Source organism: Mycetomoellerius zeteki, unplaced genomic scaffold (genome assembly GCF_001594055.1).
Source record: "Mycetomoellerius zeteki isolate Tzet28-1 unplaced genomic scaffold, Tzet1.0 scaffold25, whole genome shotgun sequence".
Lineage (NCBI taxonomy): Eukaryota > Metazoa > Arthropoda > Insecta > Hymenoptera > Formicidae > Mycetomoellerius > Mycetomoellerius zeteki.
In genome coordinates, this window is record NW_017257227.1 from 167,066 (window position 1) to 193,991 (window position 26,926).

A 26,926-nucleotide genomic window follows, 5' to 3' on the forward strand; every position below is an offset into this window, starting at 1 on the left:
AAAATTATAATCTCTGCCTATTTCATTCTAATTACGGTATGAAGGCTCGATTAATTGAGAAGAGCGGCTTCTCTCTCTCCCTCTCTCTCCTCCCCTCTCTCTCCCTATTTCTTTCAGCAATACAATTTATCTTCTTGTATATTTTAACGATAATAAAGTGAAGACGTCGTTTTCATCGGCGTCGCGTTGTGTCATGTCTGAGCGGTTTCTGAATCGCGCGCGCTACCAATATGTGAACAAGCAAGAGGGAGAGAGAGAGAAACAGAGACGCACCTGCGTGCTGCGACGCGCAGCTGCGACCTTCGACGCCCTTGTACCGCCGGCAGTCGTTCCGGCGCGAGAGAATATCGTCGTCATTTTTACATGAGACGTCGCACGTCCATGTAAAGGTCCACTGTCGAGCTCCGTATCATCGTTGTCGACATCGTTGTCGCTGTCGTTCGTTCGATGCGGATCTCTCTCTAAAAAAAGGTCCCTTTGCAAAGTTGAGGACCGGAAGCGCGAAAGTGTTTCACCGAACGGACGTGCGAACGCGAGTGCATTTCGCTTCGTGCGGCTTCGTTTTTTTTTTTTAAAGAAAAGAGAATTAAAGGAGGAAGGATCATCTTCCGGGGAGTTGGTGAGTTCAGCGCGCGTATAGTTTAAAAAAAGAATAGTGTTTAAACACTGCTTTCAGAAAAAAGAATGGCATTTAAACATATAAGAAAAATGTGAAAATGTTATAGAAGATGTCATATAATGATACTTCATCTTCTGATGCAATCCGAGTTGAAGATTCTACTATAACATTCCCAGTAAACGTGTTTAATTTTGATTGATTAATTTTTCATTTAATAAATATCGATTCAAATTTTTTAAAGTTTTTGTTTTTAAATTTTCTTAAATTTTTTAATAAGTCAAGTTTTCGATAAATTAGATTTAAAAAATTTTTCAAATTTTAATTAAATTTTCTTGGATTTTTTACAGTTCTTTAAAATAATTCTGATAATTTTAGTTAAGGAATTAAATAAATAAAACCGCTAATACTTTTCTCGTCTCTCTTTTTGTTTACAACCATTAACTCCTTGATCGGGGGTGAATATAATGTACAAGGTTTGCGTAGATCGACATAATGATATGATTAGCTTTGCGTGTGTACGTGCGCGTGGAGAGTTTGCTTCTTGCGCTTATACTGACGATTCGCTTGATTATATCGTTTTTATTCATCTGACGTAGCCGCGATGCCAATGCTCCGATTTTGACATAGATAATATGTAACGTGGGATGATAATGATAGAAAAAAATATTTAAAAGATTTAAATCGCTTTTGTATGTCAGGGTAAATATAAAATAGGCATTTTAAAGAAAATAATATACGAAAATTAATTTAATTTTTACACAGAAAGGATTAAAAATTGGATTTTCTTTTTGGATTCGTAAATGATTATTGTACAACATTAATAAAGATTGAAAAAAATTGCATCAGGCTAAAAGGGAAAAGCATGAACATTTTTTTTAATTAAAAATAAACGAGGCTCGATGCACATAAAGTTCACCGATTAGACAAGTTATCGTAAACTGGCGGCCTGACAAATCGTTTACCAATCACGAATCTCATTCTCAGTAAGATGAGTCTCTCTCTCTCTCTCTCTCTCTCTCTCTCTCTCTCTCTCTCATTTTTTTTCGAAGCGCGAAGAAATATTTGACAGCGCTACCATGAAATCTTCAATGTTAGTACATCTTATAGAAGATATTGCAATATATATATATATGATATTACAAATATTGCTTTCACATCAGTTTCTACCATCGGACGAAAATAAACGCGTTACTGCTTTACGGGCAGGTTGAAGCGATTTGTGGTTGATGATCCATCTCGCGCAAACGGAAATATCAGCTCGTACGGAGTTTATTTGTAATGAAATTGTAAATCGGTTTAAATGACGTAAAAAATTTATTCCGCGCAATATAAACTTTGATTTCGTGATGTAAACTTGAATTAAAGTCTTAAATTAAAAGATTTAAATTCCTTTGTAATGAAAATATTTAAATGTAACTAATTGCACTGATAAAATGTTATCCTCTTGGACGGATGCGATTTACGAACTAATGTTTAAGATTGTCACAAGAATGCTTCTCCGTTCAATCTCGGCATGCAAAAAAAGAACAAGTTTAGTCTTTGATCTCCAAGTCGCTGAAGTAGGTTCGCCTTTGACCTTTTATCTTCCTCTTCTTTGTCCCCTTTTTCTTCTTTTATACCTGCATGTGTTGTTCACATTTCATGTTGTGTTATTCGTCTTTTTTAATTGCTCGAATAAGCGCGAATTGTGACCGTGATCGAACGCGATTACGATCGCGCGCAGACGCCCGCTAGACTGTAAATCGCGATGAGATCTTCCAGTCGATAAAGGTCATAGTATGGCATTTCCATTATATTGATCGTGATCCTGAATGAAAGACTGAAGAATAAATATTGTCTTTCTTATTTTCCAAGGCTTATCGTAAAGTTAATGAAATTCCTCGCATATGAAAATTTGAAGAAATTGTCTCTGAATTTCTTTCTATTTTAAAATTGAATACAATATGTTAAATGTTAGTTTTGTTCAGTTTTGTTGTATTCTAGTTTTTACGCAGAAACGTTGTGTAATAAGAATAATCAGAGGGGAAGAGAGAGATAGTAAAATGCGAATCTTATTACTGTATTCTTGGATTAGGCGACTGCATTAGCGAAGGTCATCTTGGTAACACGACCTTCGATACCTCTATTAACCAGAATCCCCACCGTCGCAAATCGTGTTGAGCACTTTCGGGACATAGTAAAAAATTTTTTACCTTCGCTCCAATATACAGGATGAATTTTTCTTAAATGTGTCGCGCCTGCGTTATCGGTCTTTCCTCATGATTCGCATAGAAGCCACTTTTCTCTCGCTGCAATATCTAAAAAAGGTCCTCATCAAGGGGTCGTTTCTTTTTCCGCAAATCCACTCATTGCCAGCATTTTACGAAGTTTTGCCAAGATTTTTGGATTTTTCATTCTATTAAAAAAAAACGACAGTGTATATTAAAAAAAGAAAATGTTTTTTTATAAAGTTATTTTAATTTGAATTTATTGTTATTGTTTTAAAAAGTATCATTTCTGTATATTTAAAATTAGCATAAAATATCTTCTAATTTTCATTACTTATTGTCATTCAAAGTTTTTGCAAATTGTACTATATCAGTATTATTTTTTTATAATAGCAGTTGATTGTTCTGAGACATCTTGTACTCGTATATATGCAGAATTTTTTTACTTTTTTATAAGAAGTCAAATACTTTTACGTAAGCCAAATATTTCTCTATATGTATAACGCTACTTATTATAACGTCAAATTATTAGCACTTGTGTTAAACAAGATGAATCACTTGACAAATTCTAAATTGCGCTGTACGTAGATAAATGTTTTTGATATAAAAATCGCATGCTTTCCATCGTCCTTCATTGGAATAAAGAACACACAATCTACTTTTTTTTATATTACTTTATCTAAATACTTTTGCTTAATATGATTAAGAAGGATGAGTTATTTGAGAAGAGATTTAATTATGTCATAAAAACGTTTTTCTCACTTTACCGCGTGTCGATTTTATAAATCGCTGGGAGCTTAACCGTCATGAAGAAAGAGGAACAAACTATAACCGCGATGTGTTGTACCGATTGCGTCGATCGTGCGTGACGATTCACGGTAGGTCGGTGCGTTCTTGCAGACGGCGAACGTCCGACCACGTCCGACAGAACCGGGCAGGGAGTGGTTACACAGTCGCTAAGAAGAAAAAAAAGCAAAACGAGAGAGGGCAGAGGAGAGAGAAGGGACGAAGGTGGAGGGTCGATTCTGTCTCGCGGAGCTCGCGGTGCATCGTCGAGTGCAATGGCCAATCGGCCGACCACATTTTCATCCTTCCGGCGCGGCGCGGCGGTAATAACGACGTCGTTTGCTTGTTATTAACACGGTCTCGAGAATCTACGATTATATCATTACGTAGCACTTGACATACGTCGGATTAGAGAGAGGATAAGAGAGAGGGAAGGGAGGGGGGAGTTCGCACATAACATATTGTATTTCATTTTCAAGTGAAAATTCGTATCTGCATGTTGTAAAAAAAATGCTCGTGCTCGATGGAGAACCTGAGGTTTGTTCGCGTCGCAAGCTCCAACATGCTCCAATATGCTCCTACCATACCTTTGAAGAATGTCCGCGAATACTACTCAAAGGGCTTGTTTTCTTCATAGAAACATAAATCAAAAATGAGTTTTTCTTATTTATTTTTATTAACTGATGCTCATTGAATATATATACACACACACACACACACACACACACACACACACACACACACACACACACACACACACACACACACACACACACATATAAAGTATATATTTATAAAAAAAATCAGCCTTAAAACGAGAATAGATATTTAGACTCAATATAGGTCGATGTGGATTGGATACAGTTACATCCGGAAGTAATATATAGACATAGTTGGTACATAGACGTTTTGAGACTTGTGGAAATCGAGAAAATAATAGCGATAAGATCAATAGGAGGAGGTCAATGCTGCGATAGGAAGTAAAACTGCCACATAATTTAATAATTTTATTACGCGTCTTCTCTTCTTCTTCTTCTTTTCCTCTTTCTCGATTGCTGATTTGCGATATCTTTTGTCACGAATGATACCAAAAGATGCAAGCGCAAGCATTTTCTCGCAATATTTTATTGCGCCGGATACATAATGTATGTACATTTTATCTTGTTTTGTTTTCCGCGTGCACAACACGTATACGAAAATAATTATTATTGGCGACATGCGAAGGCGCCGCCTTGCGAAGCGACTGAAAGTCGGAACCGTATCGCTCCGATTTACGACCTGTGCACTACCATTTCTTGGGTGTGTACGCGATTTCAGGCATAGATGCGTGCAACGAAAGTGGACGCGTCATTTCTCGATCGCTCGTGTCAGCAAATCGAATACGCCAATTCTCTATCTAAAAGTGTCATAAAAAATTTTATTTCAGATCGACTCTTTCGCATCTCCCGAGATGCATCTAATTGTACAATAATGATATAAATTCACAATTGTGTGTGTGGGTTGATTTAATTAATCCTTGAATAACTTCCTAATGAATTTTCCAAAAACTCAATCATCCAAAGGATGCATTCAATTATTTCAAATTGAATATTATCAAAAGATTTTTTATAATCTCTTAAAAGTTATTTTAAAAAGAGGAAAAAATTTGATCAAAGAAAGATTGGAACGATATTATAAAAAAATCATGTATTGAGGGTCCAATGGGGTTGATTAAATATATTGAGAGTCCAAATATTAAAAGATTGGCATGGTGGGAATAAAAAAATGTTGTTACAATCAAATTGCATTTCCGTTTTTTCCGAATAAAAAAAGTATTAAATTTTTTATTTGATACTTTTTGATAATTTCTGTATGTGTTTTGATATTCTATTTCTGCGACACACGGATATAAATTGTTCGTTGAAATAGAAAACTTTCTATTGATCGATCTAAACTTTAGATTGTATTTTCAAAAAAAAAAAACGGTAAGAACTGGATAAAGTCCGGTTCTCTTATCGCGTCCATACATTATTTCCGATCAGTCCGTCAAATTGATCAAAGTTTCTACTCCTGTACACTATTTTTCAATGTCTTGTTTGTTTCAATTTTGTTTCTTTTTTTTTTTATAGAGTATTTGTACATGCATGTACATACACATCACACGTCTGTTCGGCGAGATCTGTCGATGCTTGACGAAGTACAAACAGTTATCAGTCGCCTTACGAGCGGTTGCTATGCGATATGGTAGGGGTTCCCGGAGTCACCTACTAGCTCGACCAGTCAGAAGTCAGTGTACGTAAGAGCCGGCCGGTCGTGCCGGCTCCTTTTCTTGTCTTTTGTTTTCACGCATACGTTCTTCTCACGGCACCTTCACAACTTTGTCGCTTTGAATTTAAAAGAGAGCCTGATACATCTCGCGAGAGATCCACTACGAGCAAGAAGAAAAAAAAGAAATGAAATCTTCGTAACAGTAAACGTTCTCCAAATCGAACATTGATGTTCGAATCCTGTTAAGCTCGGAATGAATCGTGCTGAAAAAACTCGTGGTATTTTTGCAACGAAACAGTTTTCGAGAAACCATCAGAAAGGTTTCTCGGTATCGGTGAGGAATGGACTTTTCGAGTTCATGATAGCGATACATTCGATTTAAATTCTGTGTTGCTATCGATATCGGTACCCCGGCATCGATTGCCGGCGCGAGAAATCCGAAGAATAACAAATACATGAAACAGACAGTTTTAAGAGAACTCTCTTAAAACAGAATCACGAGCGACAGAAAAATGTGCGAAAACAATATAACCTACTGAATTGTATTGTATTATGTATTGGCTTTGTTCATGTGAGGTCATCGTCAGCGAAACGCGTTATGATATGTATTTTTGTTCATATTGGAAACTCGCGTTCAAATTAAGACACAGAAGTAAATCTGGTTTTTCAGAATAAATCTTATCGCTTCATTGCAATGATATGTAAATAACGTTCTTCGATGTTTAATGGATTACAAATATACTGGGTGGTCTGTTCGGAACTCTACGATTATCGATGATACTACGGTTGGCACGGAGTCACTGAAGTCACTAAGTTCCACTACGATACACGCAAATTTTTGGATGAGAAAAATTCGATCGATACATGATATTCGAATCGGTTTTGCAGAGGAAAGTGATCATGATACAAGACGGAATCCAGGATAAGTCGAAGACATTTACGGAACAAACCAAATCAATGGTAAATAAAAATGTTACATTTAAAATATATTTTTAATATGATAATAAAATCTTATCCATCTATAAAAAGTTTGTTGAGATTTTGTAAAAATGATTCGTCCAATAATAAGACCGCACATTATTCTCTTCACACATATATGATCAATTGTTGCATATTTTAAATTTTCAAAGTTTCGTGCGAAACTTGCATACAAGTTCTTGCAATATTTCACGAGAAGGCATAACGAGTGTTCATTATCCAATTTGTTGCATTTGCGTGCGGTTGCATCTTGCGAGTGCACCATTTTTATAGTTGCGTTTTGCGTTGGGGAGACTTTCCGAGGGTTGATGATGATCTATAAGGTTGTTTCTCTCGAGGCGATACATGACATGAACGAATTAACATTCCACGGTAATACGAAGGTCGGCCTGATAGCAGCGAACCTTCTGGTGAAACGCCTTGGCGTCGAAAACAGGAACGATTATCGTAGACTGCGTTCAGTTACACTGAATCTACATATATCGTTGATAAGATCTATAAGAAACCGTTATGATACGCAGATGCGAATTGCCGTAGTTTCGGCAATCTCGATAAGTTGAGTCGTTGAGTCCTCTATTTGTTTTGATAAGAACTGTCTGTCATAACGGATATGAGCCGCATTTTCATACGATTGCAACGTCTTTTGTATTTTTGCATGGTTGTGTGCGTGCGTGCGTGCGTGCGTGCGTGCGTGCCTGCGTGCGTGAGTGCGTGCATGGAATGTTAGTACGGAAAAGATTATTATTATGAAAATTAATATCAAATTTAATAAATTTAAATTTAAAATCAAATTTAATAAATATTACCCCACGAAAATTTTATATATATGAAAAGTATTAATAAAAAATATTAATTCTTTGAAGAGATAGCTTGACTTGGATTGCAAAGTATTACTATAAAAATTCGTATCGTTGTGTGATGCGTATTCTTTATACAATATATTATAATAATATTACGAATATTTGTAACCTCTTATTACAGACTGTGTTCCGTTTTATTCATCACTATATTAGTACTGAAAATCTATAATTTACGTTACGTATACTACAGATTTTCAGTACTTCACAGTGAATAACGGAACGCGGCTTATAAAATATCTGAAACGGTGGATGAGGTACATATACATTCAGATTAATGATCTGTTAAAGATCACAAGTCACTTTCTTACTAGTATTTTCGCGTCACATTGCTTGATTTATTATATGCGTGACAATTGCAGAGGTTTTTTAGCGCAATTATGTGAAAATATTTCTTAAATGCTTATATTCGCAGTAATAGAATTTTCTATGTATCCCATAGTTAATGTAACGATGATGAATGAACGAATTCTTCTTTTCTTCAAGTGCAGACGCGTTGTTGAAGATAGACTGTGAATTTATTACTGAGTAGATGCAACAAACGGTGATAACCGCGATAATTTCCCTTTCCTCGGAACAATGTTATTAACGTTTCGTTAATGATATAACGAATATCAAGAAATCTCTCTCACACACAGCTTCTTATCGTTTTAGTTCCGTCCCTCTGCATCTTCTGTTCTCGATTTCAATTATTTTTTCTCGACATAAAAATATTGACCTTAAAATACTTAATTTTAGATTGTCATACTATTTCATTATATATTTAGTATTTATATAATTAATGTCAGAAAGTGATATTACTGATTATAGAATTTGTAGGTATGTAAAACATATATTTGTATATATTAAGTTGTTTTTTTAAGATAATTATATTACCAAAATAAAAATTTAAAGAACTTAGTCATATTTTTTATGAAACACACTTTTAAATCTATTTTTTTTTTTTATTTGAATCTTATCAAATTATGAGATTATTTTTAAGTGCAATAAACAAGGACTGACTATATTGCAAATTGCGATGATGATTCTTGCACAAGTCCTGCCATGTTAATGTTAATGTGATAACCTCGTTTCATTGTTTTTTATTCATTTCATTGACTTTTCCAACAATTAATAATATTAATAACATTATTAATGATTTTCATGAAAATTAAACTTGCATCATGAAATGTCATTATTAATTTCATAATTATTTTAATAAAATTTCATGATTATTTTAACTTCCTTTAAGAATTACTTTTAATAATATATTAAAAGACATTCTCTTAAGCATCTTTTCAGAACAAATTAAGAAATGGTTTAAAAAATGGTTTAAAATTATATTTACAACAAAAAATAGACGAAAATTTTATACATTAATTCTTTTAACATAATTATTCAAAGCAATAAATATTTAATAATAAACATTAATTAAACTGATATATTATTAGATGTATTATTTTATAAAATAAATTATTAATAATGAAGTCAGAAATGGACACGATTCTTTCCTTAAGTTGACACGCTTGTATTTAAAATACAATCGCGATTATTATTTTGTCTCTGCTAAAAGACTGACAACGGTTATTTTATCAAAATGTGTCGAGAAGTTCAAGGTCCGTTTTGTAGTATATCGAACGTGAGTGGCGTCGATTAATTTTTATAGCTGCTATATAAATGTCAACATTAATCATTTCATCGCTGATTGCGGACAAGCTTACACTTACGATTCACGCATAGATGTCTGCATCGTAGAGAAGAACAGTTTGGCACGATGCAACGATTATATAAACATATCTATTTATATGTGAAAAAATGTTTACACTTACACATATCTATATTGAACTCGATTATTGTTGGTAACAAACGTTTGATAAAAGCGAATGTAGGAAAGTTACGTTTGTGCAATCGATGTTGTTATTTAACAGATTATTTTTGACATTTTCACATTTCTTAAGTCATAAAAATTTATAATTATGGAACTATTTATAAAAATAGTGCCATATTGTATAGGAGACGTGGAGAAATACCGTAACATGTAATTATATCAAGTAAAATAATTTATTCTTTTTCATCCTCAAAGATTTTGTCACCAACAATAAAGAATTAAAAAAAAAATGAATGATATATTTTAATTTAATAAAAAAAAATCTAATTTTTAATTCTTTTATTTAATTTTACAAATTACGATAAACTGTGTATATTCTGAAAGATGTAATATAATATTAATTATGTGTATATTATTCGTTATATTTACAAGAAATTTTTCTTTCTTCGTATTTAATATATCATTTTTTGTATTATCGATATTTCATGTGCACTTTCACAATGAGATAGAAATATCATTTCTTTTGTATTATATCGCGGTATTTCTTGCGCCATTCAAATATCATGACCTCAGGATTCGCCTATCGTGCACTCTCAAACTTTGGATTCAACCTTAGAAGCATTACGAAATTTCTATGCCGAGGAAATCTCATAAATTGTAATAGTAACGATGTGAGATTTTCCTAGTATATGTAATATTGAGTGTTTATCATTTCAAAGGTGACATTATCTAAAGACGGTTGCTAAGAAGAATTATACAATAAGTTTCAATTAAGATAATTATTTCGTTAGAATATATACCATTGTACATTTATTCTATGATTATCATAGTTTTTGTTCCAAGCGTTCAAGTGGGTCGTTACTCCCCTCAAATTGTAGGTCTGTTCACCCAGAATAAGATCCAGTTGGAATTTTCCTGAAACCTCCTACAAGGCCTTTAAAAGTTGCATTTAATTAGAAACGTTTTGAAGGAGGGCACCTCATGTAATGGGTCAATAAAATCGACAAATTTTTTTGCATAATTTAATAATTTAATCCATCAAAAATATGTCCCTTGAGTTTTAGAACGAAATTCGAAGAATTGACGTAATTACAGATGATTTTATTGCGGACCGTCAAGTAGGTAAAGCATCGAGCGCGCGGTGCGTCCCCTCTTTATTATAGTGTTTTGGAAAGCTCTCGAGGTAGCTATCTCGAGGAAAGCTATCGGGTTGAAAAAAAAATGTTTAAAAGTTATTTTTATTTTTTTTTTTTTTTTTTCAGAATTGAAATTCGCATTGAAAAAGATTTTAAAAAAATCCGTATTAGTGTTTCGGAGTAACCAATTTTTCAGAATTTTTTCAGAATTTTATTTGAATTTTTATTAAATTAAATTCGTAAATTTGAAAAAAATCGCTCTAACTTGATCAGATCTCCATATAGAAACCTAAAATTTGATATGTAAGTGTCTTTTTATATGAGTAACCTTAGAAAAAAAACTTATATCCAACAATTACATTTAGCATGTACGATTGTTCGTATATTCAAGCCATCGCGGCAGGCAATAAAATCCATCATACGCGAATATTTTAATTTATAATATTAATAATAAATGATTTTAATTTATATACATATATCAATACCATCACGTATTTGTTTATCTTTCTTTTCTTTCTGTTTTTATACATTGCGTTTATTTTATATACATATATATAAAGAATTATTACAACCTATATGCTATTTTCGCAATTTACGAATTACTAACGTCTTAATAACAGATATCTAGGCATCGAATTTTGTTAGTTAAATTATTTAGCGTGAAAGCGCTCGTTAAGTTATGACGAATAGAAGAAGGTAATCCTTTAGGAGATGTTAACCAAATCAATGTTTTTTTGTGAAACAGATTGGCTACAGATGCTCGACGCACAAATTTCCAGATTCTGCATCGAAACAAACGCCATATGATAAGATTTGGTGGAACAAAAAAAGATTTTCGTGATTATTTTGCTTTCCATTACTCTCTGTAAAAAAATTTATTTTGTATTATTAATACTTATTATCCCTACAGTGAAGTGTTTATAATATAATAATTCAATTTTTTTGTATTCTAATAATGAATTTTCTTTTTATTAAGTAATATATCTTCACAGGGCATTTATATAGGTATACAGTTGCGTATTAGCTGTGTCAGAAAAAACAGATGAAAAAGTTTTCTATTATTATCTATTTTTAAATACATAATGCGCTAATATTTAACACAGTCGATTTCCGTACACAAACGTGCAGACCTAGCGATAAATATTTGTCAATATATCATGTTATGCGACCTATTATCGCGTAATGCTAACTTGATAACATCAAATTGCGGACAATACGATTGTTGAATTGACATTTATTGTATAAGATAATGACCTTTCTTATCGACACGATACTCGGTGCGATTGTTTAGAGAACACTACATTTAAATAAATTTTTGTATTTTTGATCATTGTACGGAAATGAGCTTGTTACTCTCGCTGATAAAATCTACGCTTGTACGTAGGTTGCATTAAATAATAAAGCAATATTGATTTCTCCAAGCATCTGTCGGAAGCGCTTACGCGGCTTAAAAGTTGAGTCACACGAGTGTCTTTATAACGAGGATTAATTTTCTCTTACATTTAGCAATGGGGATGCAACGGTATGTAGATACAATCATACTGACCCGCGGAAGGACGACGACGAGAAAATTTATTTCAACTACCGCAGAGTGAATAAATCTTTCTCCGGTAATAAATCCTACACACTAATCGCAACAAGTAGCATTAAATTAATGACATATAGCTTTCGGTTCCAGGAAAATTTCATTGGGATAACATATAGAATCGGGCAAGGTGACGAGGTTGAATTTATGAAAGGGAAATGCTCATTTTGCCGGAGCAGAATATTTATTCGTCTCAAGTTACATGCTTGCAGTTTTGTTCGTTTAACAGAAAAAATTTTTTTTAGCATACGGTAAAAGAATTAGACAATCACGATTCGATGTGTATGAAAAGATACGCGATCGTCGCGTTTATTCTCGAATTTTTCTCCACTTGTAGTTTCATCACACTTTTTGGACGTCTTACTGAGGCTCAACTACGCAAGAAGTGCATTTCGAGACGCGATACGACGAATGCCGATGAGTGATGTCTATGTATGAGGTATGCGTCTACATATGTTACTTGCCAAAGGATATCTAGTTGTGTATATTAAAGCGTCGAATGTCATTCTCTTTTTATCTTGTCATTTTATAGCTGTCAATAAAAAGCTAAATTGCGGCTGGCAATCGTAGATCATCGGTGCTCTCGAATCTCATTCGAACGTGCCCACCCGCCAAGTTACTTGAAGTGCTATTAATGATTGTCTTATTAATAATGATTCGACCTTGTTTTGTTAGATATAATCACATTGTAATTGAATTGATTTTAATTTTGTTATAAAAATATTAACTAGATTAAATAATCATTTTTTAAATCTCTGTGATTGTGTGATTTGTTCAGAAACTTTTTGCAAAAATATTGTAATTGACTTAAGATATATTTAAGAGGGAGATTTTTAATTAGAAGATTGAGAAAATTCATAAGTTTTTTTCATTAGAAGTGAATCGAAATTAAATAGCAACATGGTATATTACTACAGCAGTAGATTAATTACTATGCCGTGGCCATTTACAATTTTATCTTTTATTACCTATTCATTATTCTGTAATTGTTTGCATATAGAGCAGCAAACTGTCATTACTCAAGAAATCACTTACTTCTTTCGCAACGTTGTCGGGATAAAAATTAATTTTCGAGTAAGGTTTTCATGTGTCTCTATTCGTCACGGTCTCTTCATTAGAAATATAAAATCATTCTCTTGAAAACCGTGTAGCTTTCGCAGATTTCCATTCCGGCTAAATATAAACTGCGACTTTATTTACTCTTGGCAAGAAGTCGATCCTCGTCGGCCTCGAACCCGAGACATGACGTTTGCGTGCAAATGTATCGATGAATTATTAATTGTGTTTTATTCGATCTTTATTTATTTCTTTGTGAATTTTTTGAACTGCAACAGATGGTTGTGTGAATCCAGATTTTATTAAATTAACGAAATTTGAAAGATGCTCACTGCTATGCAAATAATTCTTAATAATCTGCACAGAGTGTACAATTTTTTTCGTATAATAATTTTTATTGTTAAGCAAAGTGCAGCGAAAAAAAGTTTCGATTAAAAGAGTAAGACGATAACACAGGCCGACGTTTTAAGACTTTTTTTCTGCTGTTTGAATAAAAGATACAATTTTTTGTGATGACAAATTTTTCCGTTATATTGGATCCTCCATTTCGAATTTTGAAAATTTGATTTCAGACTCAGATTTAGTGACTTTAAAAACCTTGCTACTAAAATCATTGCACAGTTTTTAAAACTTTTTCTTCACACACACACACACACACACACACACACACACGCACGCACGCATACAAACATTTTTGGCATAAAACCTTTTTTATTTTTTATATATAAAATATAGTATAGTTTTTCTTTGTGTGACTACGCAGAGATTATCTTGGTGAAAAAAAACGTACGGCGTTAAAAAAATATATTTTAAAGATAAAAGTTGGCACCACACCCCCCTCTCTTTAAGATGGCGTAAACAAAAGTAGAAAAAAAATTTACTTCGCTAGCAAAAAAATCACAAATATGTCAAAAAACGTCAATTTTGACATCTTTAACTTCACTTTTCTCACAAACCTGACGTGATAAAGCAATTTCATTGCCGAATTCGTGTTCAGCGCACGAAAATACATTGGAAATGGTATCTTTTATTCAAACAGCAAAAATCACGTCAGCCAGTGTAATTTAAACGCATTCTCACAGTAGCTTGAGACGAAAAATTTACAGCCTTTTACACATCAGTAACTTGATAATGTGGTTTATCGTTTTATCGTGAATAGACGCGAGTTTAATCAATTAAAGCAAAATCCAAATATCTAATGCCTATATAATTGCATGTCGGAATGATAAGAAGAACGTAAATTCTGTTAATTTATCAGGCTTTTAATGGCCCTAAATTTCTCAATTTATCATTGATTATCTGAGAAATTAGATAGTGCCTATAACAATTCGAGCATGTAATCATGATTGGAGTTCTTGCAGTTTAATCAATATTCAAGACAAGTCATAATATCTGGCTTTTTTAATTTTCCGCATTCTATAAACAACAAAGCAACACGTAATTAAATAGCAGATGAAAATTGCGAAAATAAGTTTTCTTCTGTTACTTTTTTCAATGGATTCTTTTTCCTTCGAATGGACACCTTTAAATACTACAGCTTATTCTTATTATATTTTTTATTTTCTTAGAAATCTATATTATTTAATTTTCTACTTTATATGTGATATAATATTGTACGATATAATTTAACTCTTAACACCTCAATTGCAATTTATGCATCCAGCTATAAAGCAGTAATTACTTCAAAGATTTGATCTTGTACATTATGAGAACTTTAATTTTTTTGATAGAGAATTGGGGATTCTTACGAGCGCGAGTAACACGATTCATCTCTCCGCATAATTTGTTACTAATCAATTAGAGAGCGGGATATCGATGATAATTGGGCAATCTCCTTGCGGATTGTGAAAGAGAGCGATAAATCTGTCGCGATAAATTGCGACGGTGCCCTAGCTACGGGTCAAGTAGTTACGATTTAAATTGTCGGTGAATGATCGCACGGAAATAAAATGTCGCCCTTCCCGCCCCCGCCCCCTCTCTCTCTCTCTCTCTCTCTCGCGCTCTCTTAGTCTCTCTCTTTCAGTGGGGCGAAAATAGATTCACTGGAAACGTTGTATCTTTTGAAGTGTGTCTAAGGCTTAGAACATATACTGCTGGAAGAGGGATAGGGCGCTGAACGTGAACCCAACATCTGTGCGAGAGAGAAAAGTAAAGAGGTCCTAATGTTCGCAATGCGCAGCACCGTCGTCTGTGTGAATTGTACAGTTGATTTAGTGTTTTTTACACATTCGTACATTACACAGATGTGTAAGACGATGGTGCTGCGTGGTGCTGCGCATGCGCATTGCGAACATTAGGACCTCTCTACCTTTCTCTCTCGTACAGATGTTGGCTTCATCTCGGTATACGGGCCAGCATAGGTTATTCCTCTTCCAGTAGTATAAGTGTTCTAAGGTCTGAGGCCAAAGAGGCCTTCTAATCTTCAAGGCCCGGTTTTACAATTCGCAATTAACTCTTAATCGAGGTTCAACTTGTTTCTCATCTCTTTCCAATTCTAGGATTGGAAAGAGATAATGAATAAGTTAAACTTCGGTTAAGAATTAACCGTGAGTTGTGAAACTGGACCTAAGACGCGACAGTTAAATCGGAAAATCGGTATAATTGTCACCAAATAGAATTATTGTAGCGTAGCATACGTAAAGTTATTGAAACTTATCCAGATTTTATAAGGAATGTATGGTATTATTAGTTCTTTAATTATCAAAATTGATTATCTCAAAAACAAAATTTCAAAGACTTTTTTTACTTATTAACTTGCACATGACATTAATTTTGTTTCTTCTACATAATACAATACGACATTGCTATACAGGGTGTCTATAAACCCAGGTTCTATATCTCGGAAATGACTGTAGATATGGAAAAATATTTCATACGAAAGTTGTAGGATATTAAGGGAGACACATGATAAAAATATGGATTTTACCTTGAATGATCTTCTCAAGGATAGGTCAATGTAACTGATGTTTTTTTAAATGAAACTCTCCATTTTTTATTAATTATTCTTGTAGCTTACCTCAAGAGCTTTTCAAAATGTTATAATGAAGCCTTTTTTTAATCAGTACTTTTCGAGTTATAAGGCTTGAACACAATACCACTAACCGCGGCGTTACATAAGAGTTACCCAAGGTGTTCGAGCGAACGGTTAAAATATCTTGAGTGTTATTCGGGTTCATGATCTGAATAACATTTGTCAAGATCAAAGCCACTGGAAGTTGTTCACTTTTTACGGTAAAAATTGAAATAAGAGGAACAAGCTCCAATAGTTTTGATCTTAATAAATGTTATCCCCCCAAGTCATGATCTTGAACAACGTTTAAGAGGTTTTTCAGCTATCAATCAGACACATTAGGTAACGCTAACACCAGTGCTACTGTAACGTTTAAGCCTTGTAACTTGAAAAAAAGTAGAGGAAAGTCACCGATATCGATATACCACTTTGCTTTTAGACGATATTTCTTAAACAAAAGGTAAAAATAAAACTTTAAAAACATAAGTAAGTACAAACTAAAAGTGTTCTATCAGATAGTATACGCAGTTCCCTGGTGGAAATTTTTTCTTGAATTATGCTGAATAATGATGAAATATCATCGAAATTTTACTGAATTTCATACTGAAATCTCTTTCATTTGACCCACTTTCAGTATTACTTTCATTAAAATTTCATTAACAATTCAGTCTGAATCATTAAGATTACAGTGAAAATCATTGAACACGAGGACTTTAATGACGTATTATTTAGCAAAATTCATAAAAATTCAATATTTGTTATAAAAATTCAGTATAAGTGAATCATAATGAAAGTAATCCAAACCCCGCAATCTTAAAATTAGAAGAAAATAAACGATTTTTAATACACTTTGAAAAATTTAAAAGTAATTAATATTTTAATCTTGGCATTTATGTTACATTAAGTTTGTAAATATTGAAAAAATATTAAAAATTCTTCTTAAATTTTTGCAAGTTTATTGTATAGTTTTAAAAGATCGGAGAAAAAACCCGATTTTTTCGGTTTTTTACCCAAGGGTAGAAATATTCACTTTGGAAAAATTCACGCGTGCTCGTAAAACCTACTACGTTTGCTTCTCAGTTCTTTCCGTAAAGAAAATAATAGGGTACACAGTCAAGACCATACTTCATCATATGTCTCTCTTAATATCCTACGACTTTCGTATAAAACATTTTTCCATACAACCGTTTCTGAGATATAGGGCCTGGGTCAGACTTCATAAACACCTATATATACTATTAAGCGATAGATCGGATCTGTTAAATTGACATCGTTAAATCCCTCGCAAAGGACGTGACTTTATTACAATGGAATTAATTGGGAATCGCACCTTGGTTTTTCATTCTTAAGTTAGTCCCGTCGATAAAACTTGCGTGGAATAAAACATTATTGCTTAGCATTATTGCTGGCATCTACAAACACTTGAAGCTCGCAGTTATCGCAAATAAGGTAAAGAAGTGTTCGCAACAATGGATTCTAAGCTTGTGGCAAATTTTTTGCTGTAGGTCCTAATAGAAATTATTCGCTTTTCCACCGATTAATCTCTTATCTGATTTATATATTTTTTCTGCTTAATGTCTCAATTATAAACGCACATGCAGAAATGAACTTGCCCGAGCAATTTGCGGCAGTCCATAATTGACTCTCTGAGGTCGAATGTTGCATATTTATAAGTTTACTTTAAAATTAAATTTGGAATGAAGTAAATTCGGGATCTGTGCAGATTAATTATACTTATTTAAGAATTGAAGATGGAAATGTATGTAACATTGAACATTGAAATATATAATACTACTAATTAAAAAGGCTATACGTCGTTATATATATGTGTATCGATAATATATGTAGATATCGATAAATTATTCATTTATAAATCATTTTTTTAGCAAAAGCAATAAAAAGGGTTGTTTTTTTTTTCAATTACGATGCCGTTCTTAGTCACAAAAACACGTAGATGATAGCAAATTATCTACAACATAAATTCCAATAATTTTATATGTAATTGTAATCTATTGTAATCTATATATATAATACACTATAATGTAATGTAGCTGTATTATAATAAGTATTATAATAAGCACAATGTATCTATAGTAAAGCAAATATTTCCATTAAGAAATTTATTTGAAATCTAGGATTTGTGACACGAAAAATCCGGTGATTTTTCAAAAAACTTAAGTTTTTTTCTTTAAGTATCTATTAGATTATAAGCTCCGTTTGTGTGTGTTACATGCCTGTGTCACTGAGGCCAACAGCCTTTAAGCCCATGCCGAGTCTCGTCTTATGTAATGATTACACAGGTCAACAAGGTTTTGTTGTTGGGAAGCTGTGGGTCATTTCCGACGTAATTTTCTGCGTAGAATCCGAATCTGAAATCAGAATTGGCCTATCACGTCAGGATTTTGAGATATTTGAGGATATATACTCGAAAAATGCGTTTTTTTGCTATTTTCGAAGTTATGATCATTAGAGTTTTCCACGTCTAGTGAAGAAAGAAAAACCGATATTTGTCAATAAACAAACAACTTATTATTTTTTTTATACACACCTGCAAAATATCCTTTTTTATGCATTCAGGTGCTTCGTTTATCGAGCGAATTTCGAGCATCCTAAAACTTTCAGCGAGAAAGTTGTTCATTCGGATATGAACAAATGTTCTGGAAAGTTTCATTTTCATTGCATTAATAAGTTTAAAACTAATGATTTGTTTAAAGTTGGTAGACGCCTTGCACTCAGAGCCGCAGCGCACAAGACGCGCTGTCCGTTATTCAAGGTCCTAATATATAAACAGTCACAATTGTGACTGTTTGCTGTCTTAACAATGGCCCCGCGTAAGTGTTTAAATGATCCTAACAGTTTTTGTTATATTTGTGGTCGTTTCACGTTTGTTAAGAACAGGATAAAGCTTGAAGATAATGTGAAATCATTTTACCGCAATTACTTCAACATTTCGATATCCAATCAAGATAAGTCTTGGGCTCCACACGTAGCTTGTAAATCATGTGTTGAGTCATTAAGGCGTTGGAACAATGCCAAAAGTAAAATGCCCGTAACTTGGCGAAAAAAAATCGTAGGTAGTCGATCAATATCTCATTTTGAAGGGTAAGAATATTACTAAATGATGCAAATAGCACAAAAGACCCAAAAAATTGGTTGCGTCCTGTACATAACCTCTAAAGTAGCATAAAAACGCATTTTTCGAGTATATATCCCTTAATATCTCAAAATCCTGACGTGATGGGCCAATTCTGGTTTCAGATTCGGATTCTACGCAGAAAATTACTTCGGAAATGGCCCACAGCTTTCCGACAACATCCAAGACCCCCTTTTTTGTAGACCTGTGTTATCTATCGCGACTGCCTAGACTTCCAATAGACGCTATCAGACGCGACGCACGCCTTAACACGTGTGCGTCTGAAGCGTAGCCATAGCGAGGCGCGTGGCTGGAAAAACGGAGAAACCTGTCTGTCACTTCGGAACCGCTTCAAATTTAACCTCTTTACGTACGCTGCCTTTTCTCCGCTGAGTTACAATCGCAAAACCGGTTTAATGTCAATTTGATTTTCGCATCTAACATGAAACGATATGAATCATCTTCTTATATCAATTGACGGATATATCAAACTTATTATTTCTTGAAAAAGTTATTATTATTAATGATTGTAAATTATTAAATGATTGAAAGATATTTTTCTATATCAGCGTAGTTTGATTGAAGAAATTTCATCCGACGAACGTGAGATACGCGTTCTCGAAAGTACCAGTTACATAAATCAAAGCGAGTTATTTTTTCACGCGGCCTTTAAAATCACCGCGTTCGATGTCGTAGCTTAGAGATGAAAATAAATACCGATAAATCGTTTGTTTGCCGAATACGTGCCGAATATTTGTCCACACTTGCGATAAAACGTGACAAGTTCGCGCAGGATTCGTACATACGCGAGCGAAGTGTCACCTTATATTAGCGTGCGCATCCAAGAGGTGAGGAATTGATTCGTGGCCAATTGAGCGTGTATTTATATCGTTCCAATTTTCTCACAGTGGTGTGCTGCGATTTTCTAACTAAGCGCACTCTCGAATCTATTGCAAGTAGTATCGCGCGACGACCTCGATTATTATTTGTGATTCCGTCGTGTGTTTGCGATTTTTTTATGTGTGAACTTAGAATTACATTGTTAAATCTATAATGTCAAATTTAATTTAACGTGAGTCGCCACTGCTCCTACTAAATATACCAAAACGATAATTAAATTTGACACTATATGTATAGTATTAAATTGACACTGTATAGTGTCAAATATAACCATTGTGTTAGTATAAAATAACGATGTGATTGAGTAGGAGCAGTGGTGACTCACGTTAAGTTAAATGTGACACTATAGATTTAACAGTGTATCATTGCACGATATAACGGTGAATTCTTTTTTTAAGCGAAATATCGGCTGTATTTGTCTCGTAGATGAGTTTCGATAAATGGGTTATGAATGGATCTGACAACGATAAAGTATGATTCATATCATTATATATTTAAATAATGTAATGATTGCGCTACGTTTTGCTTGCCAGTCACTGTCGACGGTCAATTATAGCTTTCACAATGCCAAAAATAATTAAGTGTACGATAGCAAAGAATGTGTGAGAAAAGGCTGTGATCTTCCTCTTGTCTCATAAATAGTTATACGTCACAATAACTACGTTTACACCGTGCGTTTAGTCCGCGACCTATATGATAGGTGTTTTTGTTTAACCTACAGGATAAACGTAGCCATTGACGTATAACACCGTGACGTATAACACATTGGCATACACCGTGCATTTAGGCCGCGGCCTATACAATAGATGTCCTTGTTTATCCTGTAGGTTAAACAAAGACACCGCTATCGCGGACTAAGCGCACGGTGTAAACATAGCCAATATCCAAACGTCTCAAAATCTTCGATCGTGAATTGTTGCGTGTGCCTTGATTCGTGCCACTCAGCTGTTTTTGTTAAGAAATAATATAAAATTGTATAAATCCGAATAATTCATAATTTTTTTAAATTTTTGGATGTATGTATTTATGAAGAATAAAAAAGCTGCGATTGAAGGTGGACTTTGCGCGTAGAATACTGCACGTGGGTCGTAATGACCGATCATTTGTATTTCCTGCAGCGCTGCTTCGATACGCGCAATATTATGGCCATGAGCCAATGTTGTGACTCTCGTTACTATTAATGACAAGCTACGTCATTAATGCGTGTTTGTGTCAATTTTTTATTTTCCTTTGCTTTTATATTTTTACTTGTGTACCGTTAACAAGCTATTAACAACCTAACTTCAATTATATATCGCGAACTCGACTCGCGATCGACAAAGTAAAGATGATTAATTATAGGATCGTAAATCCTAGGCAACAACTCTCGGCAAGATGACATTATAATAGGAAAAATATGTCTAGTGCAATTACATTTGACTAATAATCTCGATTATTATCTTCTTGAGAAAAAAAACAAAGATTAATTATTGTTTTTAATCACTGATGATTGATACGATCGTGTCGCGAGAGATCGTTTGCGATAAAAAATTTTTAACTTCATACAATCACATATGGACACAATTCTTTGTAGAATAATGCGACTCTATTTGCTTGTAGATAATTACTATTTGTAATGGACTTTAATTAGACATATGATATTGAAAAGGATCCAAACGGTGATCGAAACGTATGTTATAGCTGTAACACTTAAATAAATTTATATAGGTACATAAATCCATCCAGTGTCGGCTCTTATAGGCAATTTCAAAGTTTGATTTAATTCGCTAGAGCTTGGTTATCAATTTATTTTTTTATATCCTATATCTAATCTCTAGCATATTTTATAGCTTCATTTTCCAATTTTCGCAATCGCAAATCAGATTCAACTCCATCGCTTTATTTTCCAGAACGGTAATTCAGCCAGGGTGCCGGCAGGCCGAGGCAGTGACTCGACCTCGCCTTTGCCCTTAGAGGGCAGGCACGCCGAAGAAACAGCCAGCTCCACTGTCCTCAAAATGGGCAGCATGGACTCAGCAGGCAACGCTCGCGGTCCTTCCTGTGGTTTAGTCAGCTCTCTTCTTCCTAGTAACTGTCGAGGTAGTGCGGAGGCATTCGCCCGGTGTCTTCATCAACGATTGAAATCATTGGGTAACGAGAATGGCGGTTCACCTGAACGAACCGCAGATGCCGCCAAACCGTGCGAGACCTCTTGGCTGCATCCATCATCGAGCAATCGGCACGTAATTGCCAATAATCAGCATCCAATCCTTCAACATCAGCCGCATCATAGTCCGAAATCGGATCTCTTTTACGATATTGAAGTGGAAGAGGCGGAAGTGGACGGACCTGGATCACCTCCCGAAGAAGCAACTGCCGCCGAATTGGCTCACATGCTAGTGAACCCGGAGATCTTGAAGACGAGTCATCACGATGCCTGTCATTGCTCGCCTAGCGGAACCAAGATGTCTGCTATTACAAATGTCCATCAAGATCCTGAATCCTGCGTGTTTGCATCCCCAATAACCGGTACACCACCCGATAGTGATTCCTCGGAGATGTTTTTCGATCCAGAATCCTCCGATGCTGACAAATCGAGAGCAGAAGTCTATTTTGATCCTATTAGCACTTCAGACAGTGAGGTCATGAATCTCTCTAACACTTCCGTTCCCGCGAGGACCAAGCTCGCATTGAACGGACGCAAGCGGGCGAATATAAATCCGGAACGTTGCGATGACACAACGTCTGAATCGAGTTGCTCCTCGAGAAGAAATCCTACGTCTTGCGAAAATCGGCAAGAGGGACTGATTTGCAGCTCGGAAGACTCACTGAACGGTAGAAGTTCTCAAGAGACGACATCGCCCAGCCATGAGTCTCTATGGAGCACGTTCGACGACAGTACTGTATCGCTGCAGGATGAGAGTCCACTCAGAACTATTCAGAATTCTGTTATTCCTCGTATCTGTTTGCCTAAATCGCATTCTGACTCTGAGTTACCGAATAATGGTATCAGCACAGTAGTATTTAACAAACTCGATAGACGGGACGAGGAGGAGGAGGAGAACGTGGATGAACATGAGATTGATGAGATTGACACTATCAATGGTATAACAAAGAATATGACGTGCAATGTCAGAAATGATAGTCTTTTCACGAGGCAAGATATCGAGAATGATAGAGATCTAACGAAAGATGATTCTTTTAATGGTGCTGAAGACTTAATTAACATGATTGAGGATAAGAACGAGGAAAAATTGGATTCTAAAACAATCTCATTAAAGAGCTCGTCACAATTAAAAGTGGAAGAGGTTGCCAGTGATACTGATACTGATCATTCATCTTATAGTAGTACCATCGATATTTCGGATGCGTTTACATTGGAATGTTCGAACGATGCAACAGTGATTGAGGAGATCTCGAGGAACGAAATGAAGTTAAAAATCGAGAAAGCTATCACGCTAAACGACAGTGACGAAGAGAAGCTGTGTATGTTACTAAAGAAACTTGGTAATAGTTCTACCGCGAAGGAGGAAGATTCATCGCCGGACCAAGAAACCCAAAGCGAGACGGTGGAGGAAGAGGAAGATAGACCACAACGAGTTCGAAGGTGTTCCTCATTAAAGACAGGAAAAACGCCACCGGGCACGCCGCATAGAAAGAAGATTGTCAGATTCGCAGACAAGCTTGGTCTCGATTTGGCTGATGTGAGAACGTTCCTGGACGAGATACCGAAGATACCCAACTCCGCGTATAGCGACCTGATCTACGATGACATCTTTCGACCGCAGGACAACAATTCGGACAACACGGCATCCATCAGCGACGACTGGTGTGACCGTTATCAGAATGATGGCAGGCGCAGATCTACGTCAGCGATACCCAGAAAGATCGACCGAATGCTAGTGCCGCTTTTTCAACAGCCAGGCGGTATGTCGAACTTCCTTGATGTGGTGCGCGAGCGTCGGGTTTGTTTGGAAAACGTGGTGGTACAGGATCCGGTGACCCTGGCGATCCAGGGCACAGTGCGCGTAATCAATCTCGATTTCCATAAATCTGTACATGTGCGGTATACTCTCAACTCGTGGCGGAACTTCAGCGACCTGCAAGCAACCTACGTGCCTAACTCATGTGACGGCTTCAGCGACAAATTCTCCTTTATCCTGTATTGTCACACGTTACCAGTTGGTCAGAGACTCGAGTTTGCAGTCCGATTCCAATGCAAGGGTGCACAACATTGGGATAACAACGCTGGTGCCAATTACTGCTTTCAGTGTCTGCCAGCTTCGTCAACAACCGGATATATACCGATCACCATTGACGAATGTCGGCGCGGCAGCTGGTCGCCAATGTTCTATTGATCGACCATGCGTTTGTCCAATTCGATGACATGACAACGGCTTGGTTTCGGGAAGACAAGCAGACTGAGGAGGCTGTTGAAAAGGCTGACGGTGCGAACTTGCAATACTCGACTTGGTTTTTACACATTCTTAAATGAGTGCTTTGTAACGAAATATGTAAAATGGAACGTTCAGAATCCGTTACTGTTGTCTAGTCTACAGTAATGCTGCGGGGAGCTCTCGGAGAGTTTTCGGAATATTGATGATCTTTGTAAAAATATCAGATGTCAAACATTATTGAAATGATACTCTTTAGAAAGGAAAGATTGTAGCGTAATAGTAATTTTAATTCTTTTTTTAACAAACGACTGTAAAAATAGTTAAACGAGTGAAAAACATTTGATTATGGATTATGGGAACAACGATGGGAGCAATAATGCTACGATGAATTGTTTTTCTAATAAACGGATGTGAAATTGCTCAATTATCAAATAATTCTAATATTTTTCATTGAATTTGTTAATTGATTTAGTATTTTGGAAACAGAAAAATAACATATATAAAACATACATATATTGTATAAATACAAAAAATATGAAAAGTGTCATATATACATATGTTCAAATATGAGGTATTTAAGCCTGTTTTTTAGTCTATAAAATAATATTAACTGATCATTTTCAGAAAATACTACATGATTTAATAACTTATATTAACATCACATTATTGTCAAATAGACAAACACTTTTTGACTTTTCGAAATCTCCTTCTTTCGTAAAAGTAGTTTTCGAAAATGAGTTTCGCCCGTCACATAGTTTGTCTCAAACTGTATTTGTTAAGCAATGGAAATTATTGAAACCTAGAGTTCTTTTAACGAAGCAGAAAATGAATACTCATCTGAGAGTTCAAAGTTATGAAATGGCCTGAATATAATTGACAGGAAACGCTAAGTATAAATAGACGGTTTAAACGTTCCTATGGAGTATCTTTGCAGAGTTTATGTCGAAGTTAAAGATGACAGATCATTTATTCGATCGCAAAGCAGAACTATCGCATGGCAAAGGTTTTGTTTAGCGTTATCCAATACAACAACGATAGACGATAACAAAACGAACGCTGATATAATAATATTAGTTCTTATTAGCGACATTGTACGAGTTTAGACATCATCGTAGAGGATAGATGTTCCATGAGATATTACATATCGAGATATTTATATTTTTTCTTTGAAATATTGTGTTCGGTATTGACTGAAACGTTTGAATAAAACGCGATTTAAATTTAATTATCTTTAAAAATATATATGATTAGATATATAATAAGATGATGTTTTTTTAAAGATACATTAATATTTCAATTTGATATATAACAAATATTTCAATTCTTTTTAATCGCCTATTCCCTTTACTAAATATAAAATCAATTTATCCGGAAAAGAAATTAGTTTCAATATTTATACTCATAACATTATAAAGTAAAATTTTATAAAAGATAAAAGAATAATATATATACAAAAATAAATAAGCTAGATATAATCTTCTTGAGGCTTCCACGGGTGCTTTCTGTATGAAGGTTATCCGTTTCGCGGGTTTTCTCCTCGCCCTGATGAAGCGGACTGCAAGGTTCACGAAACGTTGGCATTCCAAGAATGGATTTGGACACAGAGAAAACCCACGAAACGGATAACCTTCAAGCTAGATATAAATTATACGTCATTTATATTCGTTGTGCAAATGGCACTTTTAGATTGATATTTCATAATAGTGACGAGACATAGTATTTTAAAAAGGAGCGCTTTTCACTTGAAAGCATATGTGTTATTTTGTACATATATTATATATGCATAAACGTGTCAGGTAGCGTCAGTATTGATGGCAAGTATATCCTTTATTAATTTTACTTTTTCAGCGTAAAACTCATATTAGTTATGTAAAATTACAGGATAAATTTCGCAAATATTTTTTTAAAAATGTGAATACAGGTACTTATAAATCCTTTGAGACACCTTTTCTAAAATTGTATCTCATATTTGGATGCACTTCTTTATTATACGCACGTGACTTCAGTTCTTTATATAGTCCTGCATTATATTTTTACAATCGCGATCAAGAGTATAAATATTTTATCATTTTTTATCAAATTTTATTGTTATATGTATATATATATATTTTGTATATGTATTTTTTTTTCATATTCTAACAAATAAATTATTTTATTTAATCATACTTAAAAAAAGTATGATTAAATATCATAAGTATTATATAATATAACATGATTATATTATATAAT

At 34.5% G+C, this 26,926-nt stretch overlaps 1 protein-coding gene across 4 annotated transcripts; it reads left to right on the top strand.

The window, feature by feature from the left end:
* Nucleotides 1-369: 369 nt before the first annotated feature.
* On the top strand, nt 370-25,179 carry Gbs-76A (Glycogen binding subunit 76A). 4 transcript variants are annotated; one of them, XM_018449746.1, is made up of 2 exons: nt 370-619; nt 22,211-25,179. In XM_018449746.1, exon 2 carries the CDS (start codon nt 22,319-22,321, stop codon nt 24,656-24,658), a length of 2,340 nt encoding a protein of 779 aa, XP_018305248.1. In that variant the 5' UTR covers nt 370-619; nt 22,211-22,318; the 3' UTR covers nt 24,659-25,179. The 4 variants fall into 4 exon arrangements, with proteins under 4 accessions (XP_018305248.1, XP_018305244.1, XP_018305247.1 ...); XM_018449742.1 differs by lacking the exon at nt 370-619 and adding an exon at nt 5,727-6,819; XM_018449745.1 differs by lacking the exon at nt 370-619 and adding an exon at nt 12,571-12,661.
* Nucleotides 25,180-26,926: the final 1,747 nt, after the last annotated feature.

Coding starts and splice junctions, on each gene's coding strand:
- Gbs-76A (XM_018449742.1), top strand. CDS start 6,724: ATGATATTCGAATCGGTTTTGCAGAGGAAAGTGATCATGATACAAGAC. Junction 6,820..22,210: donor CGGAACAAACCAAATCAATG/GTAAATAAAAAT, acceptor TTTATTTTCCAG/AACGGTAATTCAGCCAGGGT.